Source organism: Neoarius graeffei, chromosome 10 (assembly GCF_027579695.1).
Source record: "Neoarius graeffei isolate fNeoGra1 chromosome 10, fNeoGra1.pri, whole genome shotgun sequence".
Taxonomy (NCBI): Eukaryota; Metazoa; Chordata; class Actinopteri; order Siluriformes; family Ariidae; genus Neoarius; species Neoarius graeffei.
In genome coordinates, this window is record NC_083578.1 from 84,576,740 (window position 1) to 84,591,063 (window position 14,324).

The 14,324-nt window shown below is 36.8% G+C and overlaps 1 protein-coding gene across 1 annotated transcript in view; it reads right to left on the reverse strand.

Annotated features, from left to right (window-relative positions):
• Positions 1–14,324, reverse strand: part of fgd1 (FYVE, RhoGEF and PH domain containing 1) — a 137,940-nt gene that overhangs the window by 17,038 nt on the left and 106,578 nt on the right. Inside the window, exons 7-10 of the mRNA XM_060932446.1 lie at positions 10,749–10,887; positions 1,055–1,113; positions 415–561; positions 188–280 (exon numbers count right to left, since the gene is read on the reverse strand). Of these exons, the coding sequence (XP_060788429.1) occupies positions 188–280; positions 415–561; positions 1,055–1,113; positions 10,749–10,887 (438 nt within the window). The remainder of the gene's footprint in view (positions 1–187; positions 281–414; positions 562–1,054; positions 1,114–10,748; positions 10,888–14,324) is intronic.

Below are 14,324 nucleotides of genomic sequence, written 5' to 3' on the forward strand. Positions count from 1 at the left end.
ATTTTATCTCTATCATTATTTTATTATTTGAAATTATATCCAGTTTTATTCTATTTTACTTTTTACATTTTGTTAAGTGTGTATATATATTGTACAATTATGTGCGCTATATAAATGCTAATAAACTTAAACTTCAACTTCTTGTTCCAGCAAGGTTTGTTTGGATGAAAACTATTTGTATACAAACCTCCATGCCGTCGACATCAATCCGCGCCCGCACTCCAAATTTCTGTCCGATCAGTCTGAGTTTAGGGACACAGTATAGCAACCTGTCGTTGAACTAGAGAGAGAGAGAGAGAGAGAGAGAGAGAGAGAGAGAGAAAGACAAGTTATAGTTAAATGCCCCAAAATGCTAAGAATGAATTAAAAAAAAACAACAAAAAACCTCTGTATTATTTGGCACAAACCCCTCACCAGTATGAGGTATCTGTCCTGTGAGGTTCCGTTCTTGGCTGACAGTTTGAGGATGTGTCCCTCCTTAATGAGTTCATTAGTCGGGTTCACAATGTCCTCTTCTCCCCCGAGTAGCTCATACACCTTCAGCAACTTCCTCATGCGCTCCTGAGGGACACAAACGACAGTACAAAAGCACACTAGCTTTTAAAACATCATACAATAATGACAAGTAAATCAGCTCAAGGCTATCTGTTCGTATTTCCATGAGAATAACACATTAAAATCGTCACCATGAGAAAAAAAACGCACTGGTAAGAGACACTTTGGGCTAATCAGGGTGGCACATTTACTGCTGCCAGTCTGAGTGATTTTCTCTCACAGAGCACAGACCGTGAAAGCAAAGCACTGGCAATTAGCAGGCTGAAATGACAGACTCTGGACGTCCCTCTGCTCATGAAAACGATGCCCATCTCTAATTACAAAGCGGCTCAGCTAAGTGGCAGCGCGAGCTCTCAGCACAAACACTTCATCAGTGCTGGGAAACAGCGTGGAGAGGAAGTCGAGGGCGATGTCGTCGAGTTCGGTACACGCCGGCCTCACGGCTCATACGCACGCTTCCTGATATGTGTTTGTATCATGTTTTGGGAAATCTACTCACCATTTTTCTAATGGCTGCATTGGAATGTTCGGCTGCTGTAGCAATCAGCTCCAAAGATTCTGATGGAGAGAGAAATGACAAATTTTATTTTAGGAGTAAAAATAGGAGATTATGTCGTATGATAAGGAAGAGCACATAGTACTGTGCAAAAGTCTCGGGCAACTTATTTTTTTTCTTCATACAAACGTTGTCACAGATTTCTATTTTATGACATCCACATTACCGAGTCAGTACGAAAACATTTTACAGTTCCAAATGTTCGTTTTGTTTTCCAGCACAAAATTAAATGTTACAGGAAAAATGTTTGTATCTGAGCAGCATGTTACATAAGAGAGCACTTTTCAGATTAAAAAAGAAAACATACTGAAGGCTACTGGGTTTTGGTGCACAATTAAGAAGCGACTGTGAGAGTCAAAGTGTCCAGAAGAACTGTGGCTGGTTCTGGAAGATGCTCAGTAAAACCTACAGCTCATTACCGCATAAAACTGCACTCACTGGACCTCAGACTATTTTTTTTAAAGCAAAGGGTCGTCTCACACCAAATATTCACTTTGTTATATTGATTTATTATGGCTTACTGCTTACTGTTTATAGTATTTTTTAATATTGAAACATTTCATTTAAATATTAAAATATATATTTTTTAAATTTTATTAATTAGTAGTAGTAGGAATAATAGTAGCATATGTTATATATTTAACAGTTAGCCACAAAATCAAGTCATACATGAGCTGATAGCTGACGAGGTGCGTAGCACCGAGTTGTCTATAAGCCATGTATGATGAGATTTTGTGGAATAATTGTTTTATTCTACCCACATTCACTGGATTTTGAGAAATAGAGCATTTTTATTTTTACAAATTCAATAAATTAAAAACTTTATACAAAATGTCTGACAAAATACTTTCCGGTGAAATGACAGTAGCAAATTGTGAAAAATGCTATTATAATAATCCTTGAAAAACAAAAAAGATGCGTTCTTACCATCAGATAATTTTATTTCATATTTTGTTGCTTTTTTTGTGTGTATTTTTTGGGGTTTTATTTTCGAGTAGAGTTTTCATTTCGTCCTCAGTTGGTTCAGCCACACGCTCTATCATTTTGTTTTTCTCTACTCACAGTATATGAGCTGATAGCCTAGTAGTAGAGTAGCCAATCAGAGTGCACAATTGCTCATATCCACTGAATGTGGATAGAATAATAGTAGCTGTAACAGTAACATTTGTAGTAGCATTAGTCATAGTAATGGTAGTAATTATGAAATCAGTAGCTCGTTGAAATTATGAAATCAGTACATTTATGTATTAGAGGATCAAGAACACTATTTCGGAAAACAACCAATGAAACAGTGGACGATTTTAGATTATTTTCTTTCAGAGCTGAGGTTTTGTAATTTTTAAAAAAATGTTTTAAACTAATTGAGGAATAATTTATGTTGTTTTTATCTTAAATGAAATAATGCACTGACTATTAAAAATTTTATATTATTGTAGTAGCAGTAGTAATTATAGAAATACAGTTGTATTATTATTATTATTATTATTATTATTATTATTAGTAGTAGTAGTAGTAGTAATATTTATAGAAGTACAGTTTTATTATTATTATTATTATTAGTAGTAGTAGTAGTAGTAGTAGTAATAATTATAGAAGTACAGTTGCATTATTATTATTATTATTATTATTATTATTATGAATTGTAGTAGTAGTAGTACTCGTCATAATAGTTATAGAAGTACAGTTGTTTTATTACTATTATTATTAGTAGTAGTAGTAGCAGTAGTAATACATACTTATAGAAGTACAGTTGTTTATTATTATTATTATTATTATTAGTAGTAGTAGTAGTAGTAGTAATACATAGTTATAGAAATAGTTGTTTTATTATTATTATTAGTAGTAGTAGTAGTAATACATAGTTATAGAAATACAGTTGTTTTATTATTATTATTATTAGTAGTAGTAGTAGTAGTAGTAGTAGTAATAGTAGTAATACGTAGTTATAGAAGTACAGTTGTTTTATTATTATTATTATTATTATTATTATTATTATTAGTAGTAGTAGTAGTAGTAGTAATATGTAGTTATAGAAGTACAGTTGTTTTATTGTTATTATTATTATTATTATTAGTAGTAGTAGTAGTAGTCGTAGTAGTAGTAGTAATACGTAGTTATAGAAGTACAGTTGTTTTATTATTAGTATTAGTAATAGTAGTAATACGTAGTTATAGAAGTACAGTTGTTTTATTTTTATTATTATTGTTATTATTATTATTATTATTAGTAGTAGTAGTAGTAGTAGTAATAATTATAGAAGTACAGTTGTATTATTATTATTAGCTGTTGTATTATTATTATTAGCAGTAGTAGCAGAGAACCCTCTTGTTATTAATAAGTCATATATTATAAAGTATAATTCCACTCTATTACTCTGTTGTCTCATAAAAGTTTTTTACTGAAATGTACTGTAAGTACAAATGAATGCCTGGCACAGTCTGAAGAATATTTTTAAAAAACATTTAATACCTTGTAATCACTGAACCACTTCTGCCTGCTGGCATTACTCTACTCTCTTCAGCCAAATAAAATTCTTTTTCTGGAACAAACTCCTCCACACTCGCATTTTTGTCTGCTTTTCTTTGATGTGGTCTCGTCTCAAATTAAATTACAATACCAAAGAATGAACGCACTAAGATTGGTTAAAACACTCAGACACGTTCGTGACTCTACTGAAACGTAAAGGATGAGTCAGTTTGAAAATAAATGAGATGTGAAATACAGGAGATGCTGGAATCGTTAGCTGTTCCTTTGTTTGTTTATATACGCAGTACCTGATATAAAGGTCTGTTGCTTCCATCTGGCTAGTTAGCAAATGCTTAGGCAACTTTAAGGCTACATCCACACGACAACGGCAACGAGATTTTTTTTTTTAAATATCGCATCCACATGGGCAACGGATCAGTAAAATATCAGGTTCATATGGCAACGCAACGCTTGCTGAAAACGATGCAACACACATGCCACACCTCTACGTGCGCTGTAAGACGGTCCCATCGGAGACACCAGAACAATAGAAGAAGTAGACGCATGCGCATAAACCCCTTCTTCTATAGCATCAGCCACATAAAGTTTTGATTATTAATCAGTAGCGTAAAACGAAAGATGTGGAAAGAGGAATGAATGGGGGTAGATGGAAGCCGGTACGCCAACATTCTGATATCCTCCAGAATTCTTTAATGGTCCGGAATAAATTGAATGCTACACGTTGATGGATTACTTTGTTCTTCTACGCCCTTTTTGAGGAATGTATTGTCGGACTTAAACCAACATCTGAAGAGGTGAGATCGCTCCTTTTTTTTCCTATTTTTGCTGGCGGGATTGTTTTTGTTTTTGGAAAGCGCACGGGTGGTGCGCGGTTTGGTACTGCTTCCGCAGTGTTTAGACTAAAGACTCTGCCCTAAGGGCTATTCTCTCACTCTCTCTCTCTCTCTCTCTCTCTGCACCATTACACAATAAATATTCACAGTGAAAATATTTTGTAAGCGCATTTCATGAACCAAGTTATAGGATTTGTTGACAACTCGCATCGAGTTCATTACACTTCTACCCGGCGTGAAGCACTGACAGTCATGTGGTTGTGACGTCATCGTAAACAAATCCGTTCTACTCATCCAGACGACTTCGCAACGGCGCCGTTGCCAGATTTTTTCACTCTGGAACCCGTTCTCAAAAGATTTCGTTTTGGGGCACCCAAAACGCCGGTGCCGTGTGGACGCCAGGCCAAAACGATAAACAATTTTATCAGATTCACCTGAATCCGTTGCCGTGTGGACAGGGCTTAAGTCAACTGGAAGCTGTTCGCATGAAACCAAGCTGAAAAACCCATCTTGCATTTATGTACTTTGATGAAACTGATCTCAATCTAGAGAATTTTTATAGCAGTACCTGATATAAAGGTCTGTTGCTTTCATCTGACTAGTTAGCAAATTCTTAGGCAACTTTGTCAACTGGAAGCTGTTCGCATGAAACCAAGCTGAAAAATCCATCTTGCGTTTATGTACTTTGATGAAACTGACCTCAATCTAGATGCAGGTCTGTTTTTCCTTCATTATTACAGTGTATTGGCTAACTTTTTTTGAGCACTCGCCAAACCTGTTGAACGCTCGCCACATGACTTAATTTGGGGGGGGGGGGGGTCATCATTTTGACAATTGTTCATAAAGTATTCTTAAGTTCCATATAATTTAACTCCTTGATGTATTAATTAAATGAGTATTAGAACAAACGAATAGCTCCATGAGATCCCTGGTGGTTTTTTTGGACATTTTTGTAGATAAACCCCTGTGTCCCCTGTACTGCCCCCCCCCGGAATATTTCTTAAAATGCCTATACCTAGTATTTATCCTGTTGGGACACCTGAGAGGGGACCCAATAATGAGCTGTACAGTACATTGCCCATGATACGCGCAAAATGTCACTGGGCCCCCTCCTAGAAAATTTCTGGATCCACCAGTGAGTCCATTTAAAAAGCTCTCTAATGCATGAATTCTGTATATTTCAATGTCATTTGATAGCACTGTGTTCATTCTTAATCATTTTTTAAATTACTCAAATAAATTAACTGATAAAAACTGCTCAGGTATTGTCTCCGAAACTTGTTTTACACATCTTGACTTTTTTTCATCCAATAAGAATACATTTCCATTCATAATTTTGTTATTTCTTTCATCATTTTCTGTGTTGACTTACCCTTTTGTTTTGACCTTCAGGACAGGGGTCCCAGATGGGATGATGTAAAAAAAAAAAAATGGACGTCTACTATGCTAAACTCATGCTTAAATCGCAATTTATATACCTAATATATACCCACATAATAGTTGGGGCCCCAAAAAAGGATATCTGGCAAGTGCGAGTAGAGATTTTCTATGTAATCTGGTCTAATAAAACGATCTCTCCCCACAATCGGCCCCAGCTGAACACGCCCGAAGTCGACACTCGCTGATTCCCGTCATTTCTGGTTTTGTTTTCATTTTGCAATGGCGGCCCCCAACATGCGTAAGGAAGGAATTTTTGTCAAATATTTCTTGGACTTTACATGAATACTAGGTCGATTACATGAATACTAGGTCGATTATTGAATACTAGGCCATTGTTTTGACCACACTCGCCGAGAAAGGCGAGTCTGGGGCGATCTTTACTCGCCATTAGATTTCACAACTCGCATTTGGCGAGTGGTTAAACTACACACTGTTATTATTTCATACACTCAGTGAACACTTTATTAGGAACACAATGGTAATACTGGGCAGGGCCTCGCTTTGCTTTTAAAGCAGCATTAATTCTTCATGGCATGGATTCCACAAGATGTTGAGTTTGTGGATCCCTTTGAATTTGTGGTTCATGATGACGTGACTGCATCATGAAATTCGTGCAGATTTTTCAGGTGCACTTTCATTCTGCAAATCTGTTATTCATCCACATCCCAAAGGTCTTTTATAGGATTCGGATCCGGTGACTGGGAAGGATTCAAGAACATTGAACTCATTCTCATGTTCATGAAACCAGTTTGAGATGACTTTTGCTTTGGGACATGGTGCGTTATCATGTTGGAAGTAGCCATTAGAAGATGGGGAAACTGTGGTCATGATGGGATGCACATGGTCAGCTACTCAAATACTCAAACAAGCTGTGGCATTGAAGCGATGATTGATTGATTGATTGATTGATTGATTGATTGATTGATTGATTGATTGATTGATTGATTGATTGATTGATTAATTGATTGATATTAACAGGCCCAAAGTCTGCCAAGAAAACATTCTCCACACTATTACACCACCTCTACCAGAGTGAACTGCTAGCACAAGGCAGGTTGGGTCCAAGGATTCATGCAGCTGGCACCACATTCTGACCATACCATTAGTATTTCGTAGCAGAAATTGACATTCATCAGCCCAGGCTATATTTTTCTAGTCTTCAGCGGTCCAGTTTTGGTGAGCCTGTTTCCACTGCAGCCTCAGCTTTCTGTTCTTGTCTGACAGAAGTGGTTTTCTGCTGTTGTAGTCCATCTGCCTAAAAGTTTGACGTTTTGTGCATTCTGACATGCTTTTCTGCTCAACACACTTGTACAGAGTGGTTATCTGAGTTACTATCAGGAGGTGAACAGTAACGAATTACATTTACTTGAGTACTGTAGAGTAGAGTGGGGGAAAAAGCCCCCCTTAAGGAAAATTCAGTTTTTCTCCAAGTTGAAATGAACATGTGTTTAGTTTTAATCATAGTTTTTGACAACAGTGACATGAACAATAATGCCACCTAAAGTTTGCCTAAAGTTAATACTTATTTTTTTTTTTTTAACAAAAACAAACATTGTGCCAAGGGGGCCTTTTACCCCCCCAGTGGGGTAAAAGGCCCCCTGAGGTGGGGCAATAGGCCCCCTCACTCAAAAAAAGCTGTTTGGATAGCAAAAGTGTTTACTTAAGCCTATAATGTGAAAGAAACAAGAAAATATCCCTGAATTAATGAATAGATGCATTATTTTATTATATTTCACATTTTAATTAAATTTTTTTTTTAAATTTCAATTATTTTTAATATTAAGTTCAAATTACTTGCTTTACTCAACCAGATAAGCGAGATATTATTAAAAACTATGTATCTGCTATTCAGAAATGTATGAAATACAGTAATTATGATAAAAGGAAACGATGCCCCCTGGGGGCCATTTACCCCGCCATTAAGGGGGCGTTTTACCCCACAGACTACACTTTTACAAAAAAGGGTCTTACTTTCAAAATGTGATTCAACTTTTTATACCTAATGTATTTTTTTAACGTACTGACTACTCATACCACATACACAGCTGTGATATCTGACGAAATAGCAGCTATCTAAATACAGTTTTACTGATATCTGAAAATTATATCACTTACCATGAAATTTGATTTCTCTCCGCTGTGTTGCCGATATGCGATCCACAGTGGATATTTGTATATCCCCGTTGTCAAGCCAGTCCATAGCAACAATAGAAATGTAACTTTGCGCCATCTGGTGGTTATTTTGGGTAAAACAGGCCAGGGGCGTATTACCCCACTCTACTCTACTTAAGTACACTTTTTGAGTATCTGTACTTTACTTGAGTATTTTTTTTGGAAACTTATGACTTTAACTTCACTACATTTGAAAGGCAAATATCGTACTTTTCACTCCACTACATTTCTATCAAGGTCCTCGTTACTATGAAGCAGCTTTGAAAGTGGATGTTTTTTCTTTTCTTTTCTAAAACATGGTTGTTTTTTTCGCAGGTGACACTGAGACAGCCTGTCAGTAATCACTAGGGTCACGTCACATGAATAGACTGGATAAAATCAAGCTAGATTATTTCTCAAAAGCTTTATTTGAACACAATCAGTTGATGGCCGAATGGAAGGAGGCGGTTCTTCTGGGTAATACACGCACTCATGGCTTTACCTAGAACCCATGTTTCAGTTTTCTGAAAGGATTAAAGATACGTTTCATTTTAAATGTTTGCTTTGTTTGCTGAAAACAAACCACATCACAGCCTACAAAAACTTGCCGTCCGACCTGCAGAAGCATATTGAGGTATATAAAGGTTTTATTCCAAGAGAAAGCTTACAATGAAGTTGTCTGTGCTTTTAGAGCTAGCGATAACGTTGCAAATGTAGCTATGCAGTCTGGTTAGTCAAATGACTTTCTATGGATTTGCCCACCAAGTTGCCATCGCTTTGTCCACGGCTAACGTTTACACATAGCTAGTTCACTTGGACACTGTTAGTTAGCATGTAAACACGGAGTTATGCTAAAATGAATAATGCTAACTTATCTGAAGTCCTTTCAGAAATATGTTTCAGCATAATCTTGCCAAATAAACAGAATGTGGAAATCTTTCTTTTCTCGTAGTGTTAGCTACCCAATATGATTTCGAGTTTTAAAAGAGTTTGCTAGCATGTCAGGTGGAGTTTCACTGACTAGCTAGCTTAATGTTAAACCACCATGATGGCACAGCATGCGTTCATTTTGTGAATTCACATTTCTGTCTTTGGTAACGGTGTTAGGTTTTGTCAGCGTTGTGGCAATAATACAACAATGCGCTGACAGAAAATGTACTTTTAATATTTAAGTATTTTTAAAAGCAAGTACTTCAGTACTTTAACTTAAGTAAAAATTTGACTGGAGAACTTTCATTTGGGGGCGGCACGGTGGTGTAGTGGTTAGCGCTGTCGCCTCACAGCAAGAAGGTCCTGGGTTCGAGCCCCGGGGCCGGCGAGGGCCTTTCTGTGTGGAGTTTGCATGTTCTCCCCGTGTCCGCGTGGGTTTCCTCCGGGTGCTCCGGTTTCCCCCACAGTCCAAAGACATGCAGGTTAGGTTAACTGGTGACTCTAAATTGACCGTAGGTGTGAATGTGAGTGTGAATGGTTGTCTGTGTCTATGTGTCAGCCCTGTGATGACCTGGCGACTTGTCCAGGGTGTACCCCGCCTTTCGCCCGTAGTCAGCTGGGATAGGCTCCAGCTTGCCTGCGACCCTGTAGAAGGATAAAGCGGCTAGAGATAATGAGATGAGATGAGATGAACTTTCACTTGTATTGGAGTAACGTTTGACCAGCGGGATCTGTACTTTGACTTAAGTAATGAAGTTGGGTACTTTGTCCACCTCTGGTTACTATAGCTTTTCTGATAGCTCGAACCAGTCTGGCCATTCTCTGCTGAGTTGAGCCGTCTCAACAACAAGAATTTCTGTCATTAAATGTTCTTCTGTCCGTCTGCAAACCTTTTAGTTTCCGGAGCGTACCTCAAAAACTATTTGGAATTTTTTTCATAAAACCTGACAGCTATGTTAAGTGACAAGAAGAGTTGTGCCTTTTGACATTTTGGGATTTCTGTGATTTTTATTTTTTCCGTATTTCCATGGCAACCAATTCAACTTAGGAAAATTTGTTGTGGGGTTTCATGCGGGGACTGGGGGGATACATCATCTCCTGATGACTCTTGTTTCTTTTCTTGATTGCTCCATTCGGAGTAAACTCTACAGACTGTTTGCTTGAAAATCCCAGGAGATCATCAGTTACAGAAACACTCAAACCAACCCATTTGGCACCAACAGCCATGCCAATCTGACAGTTGATGTAAACGTTACCCTGGATGATGCTGCATGATTTTATGCACTGCGCTGCTACCATGTGATCGACTGATTAGATAATCGCATGAATGAGTAGGTGTCGAGGTGTTCTTAATAAAGTGCTCAGTGAGTGTAAACGTTTGTGATTTTCCAATTGCGTTACTCTTGTGTCATTTTCCTGAAACAGATTGTCCATAGTGATGCACCAATAGCCGGTGCATGGCCTGTATTTTGGCATCTGGTACCTGGCCCCAAGCTGGATTACTCAGCATGGCGGTCAAGTACGCAGCTCCTCTCTTGTCCGTGCAAGGTAACTTGGCAAGAAAATGTTTCCCAGTAACACAAGTCTGGCTCTTTGCATTCTGGGTACAGAGAAATATCCATTGTCTGAGAGTTTCAGCTACGACCACTAAAAGCAGATGGAGGTCTGTTTAGAGTTAGTGGAGCTTGCAGGAACACTGAGCTCTCTCTCTCTCTCTCACACACACACACACACACACACACACACACACACACACACACACACACACACACACACACACACACACATTCACTCACTCTGTGCATCCTTAAAATCCTCAGCGTCCTCAGGCAGCCGGTGCAGGTAGTCCTTCAGCAGGAGCTCATAGCGAGGGATCCGCTGTACAGGCTCTAACATGTGGTGCTGTAAGGTGAGGTTTCCACACATCTCCTCTTTCTGAACACGCAACAACAAGAAGGATATACGTATGAAGTCCTGAACACAGTCAGAGAGCAAGTGCTAGCACTAAAATGATGAAACAGACTAAATATATTCAAAAGAATTAATAATCTATTATAAACTATGCATTAGGGATGGGCGATTTTGACAAAAATATCATATCACGATACTTGAATACGTTTTAACAATATGTGTCGCGGTACATTAGGCAAAACAGTCGTGTTGCTGCATTTTACAACATCTCTGAAACTGAGTTTAACAATATCATTATTTAATGGCCTAAAAGAAATTATAATGCTGAAAATCCATTTTATAATTTTAAACACTGAGTCTAAGTTTAACAGCTAATCCGCCGCTTCTAATCAGCGTTTCAAACCGGTGTAAAAATATTGCCGATATCTGAGAATAAGGTATTATCACACACTATCATGATGTTGATATTATATCATTATATAACCCAGCCTTACTACAAATAATTCTTCAGGTCAGTTTTTATAAGGCGATATGACAACCACATGAGCCCTAGAGAACACTGACATCAACAGTTATTCCAGCAGGGGTCACCTGTCAAAGACTGCTATCATCACTTTTGACGTCAAGTCGATATCACACCTGAGTCAAGCTACAGATTTAAGATGGCATAAGGGTATTATGACACATTTTGGGCTTTGCTGACATTAGAACTCGTAGTCATTTGAGTCACATAATGTGACATGACATCTATCCAAACCAACTCATGCTAATTCAGCGTCAACTCTGTTGGTACATTGTCAGGGTGTATATTCAGTCAAACAGTTATGATAAAAAGGTAAGACATCAGATACATAAAGCTGTCATAATAGGGTTATGGTATTGTCATAATATTCCTGAAACTCTTATAAGCAGAAATACATACTAGAATTATACTACGCTATAAAGTCATGCCAAGCTGTATATAAATAAAATTCTAATGTCAGGCCTGAAAGCTTCATAACATGTTATATTACTTGGTTCAGGTGTTCAGGTGTCATCAGGGAATCAGAATTGATGAATTCACTTCTAATAACAGCTGAGGTGTGTTGTAATAAACATTTTTAAGCCTTTATGTATGTTTAGGTCAGGTTTTATGATAGGCTTATGTAGCTGAGATGTAACCTAATGCACAAGTCAAGTGAACAAGTCGCAGAACTCCATCCTTTGGAGGATCAACAGCTTTTACTGTTGTTATTATTAAATTAAAAGGCCATTGCATGAGCAAATATTTTGTACTAATCATCTATTATTATTATTATTATTATTAGTTTTTTTGTTGGTATTGTTATTTATTATTTTAATAATAATAATGTATTACCATTATAATTATTATTTCAGGCGGCACGGTGGTGTAGTGGTTAGCGCTGTCGCCTCACAGCAAGAAGGTCCGGGTTCGAGCCCCGTGGCCGGCGAGGGCCTTTCTGTGTGGAGTTTGCATGTTCTCCCCGTGTCCGCGTGGGTTTCCTCTGGGTGCTCCGGTTTCCCCCACAGTCCAAAGACATGCAGGTTAGGTTAACTGGTGACTCTAAACTGAGCGTAGGTGTGAATGTGAGTGTGAATGGTTGTCTGTGTCTATGTGTCAACCCTGTGATGACCTGGCGACTTGTCCAGGGTGTACCCTGCCTTTCGCCTGTAGTCAGCTGGGATAGGCTCCAGCTTGCCTACGACCCTGTAGAAGGATAAAGCGGCTACAGATAATGAGATGAGATGAGATTATTATTTCAAAATATTTTATGATTATTATTATTATTTAACAACAGCAACTAATCATATTAGTTATTATTATTATTATAAATGTTGTTGTTGCTATTATTTATTATTCACATAATTTAAAATAATAATAATAATAAAAAATAATAATACAATAATGTATTACCATTATAATTATTATAAAAATATGTATTATTATTATTATTATTATTAAATATTAATTAAATAATAATAATGATAATAATAACAGCAGTAATTTACTATTATTTAAATAAACAACAACAACAATAATAATAATTATTATTATTATTAATATTATTTAAATAATAATAATAATCATAATGTATTAATATTATTATTATTTAAATAATCATTTATATTATTATTTAAATAACAATAAAGATTATTATGATTATATTATTATTATTATTATTATTATTATTATTATTATTATTATATCATAAACAACAATAATTATTTTATAATTATCCTTGTTATTGTTGCCTATTATTTTATTAATAATAATAATAATAATAATAATAATAATAATAATTTATTTATAGAGTTATATTTATTTATTTGTTTGTTTGCTTATATTTTAACTCTCTCACTAAGGCTTCTGCATATACTACGATTCGTTAGTCTAAATATCTTCTGAAAAAGTCTGGAATATGATTCATCCTCCACCATGTGTGAACACAGAGGTGTTGGTGTTGATCCTTTTGAATCAAAACATTCTTCGATCAACATAGATCATTAATTAACAGTAAGCAGTCGATGATGGGCGCCGAGTCGTCAGCCGTTTTTGTGCGAGTGTTTCTGAATTGTATTAATTGTATCCTGCGTGTGTTTTTGGAGCATGGGTGTGAATTAAGTAACGGCGGTGTCTAATTAACACCAGTTGTAACTGTGCGAAAGACAGAATTGGCAAGAATTCACGTCTTTCACACATCTGCGGAAAGTGTAATGCTCTTACTCATCCCAGACCAGCAGAGTGTTTAACAGAAGGCCCTGCTTCCACTAACCGCTGAAGAGATTATGCTCTCATATCCGCACCATCCACCCACACACCAAAACACTGAATTTTTTCCAAGCCTTTCAAAGAAGGAACGCAGGAATTCATAGAAATGGATGATTTTTACAAATAAAATGTAGCAAACAGTGCTTCCTGTTTCTCTCAGATATACTGAAGATCTGGTCTGGGAAGAAAGGAGGGAAGAAATAATGTTGCATAATCTTGTGTTTAGCAGATTTGAAAGAATTTTGCAAGTTTTAGTGGAGAAAGTGATCCTCCAGTGCAACAACAAGGCCTCAGAAGTGTAGCATGGAACTCTGAACATGCACATCGATTGCGTGTATAGGGAACACGCATTTCTTTTTTTTTTAACTGTGGCCCATGGATCATGGTCCTGACCTCATAGCCTGCTGAAAGAAAATACTGATGGTTTCCATTAACCATTTCCCTGTCACTTCTTATGAGTTTAATAGTTACTGGAATCCATTAGGCTACTTGATTCATTAGAAATCTCTAAAAATAAAGCAGTAGAAACACAATAAAACCCATTAGAAATCACAAGAAATCTCTAAAATGAGACCACCAGAAGCAGATCAAAACCATGACGAGTCACAAGAATGAGGACCACCAGAAAAATATTAGAAACCAGGGGAAACATCTAGAACACATTAATAATCACTTAGTAATCAAATCTAAA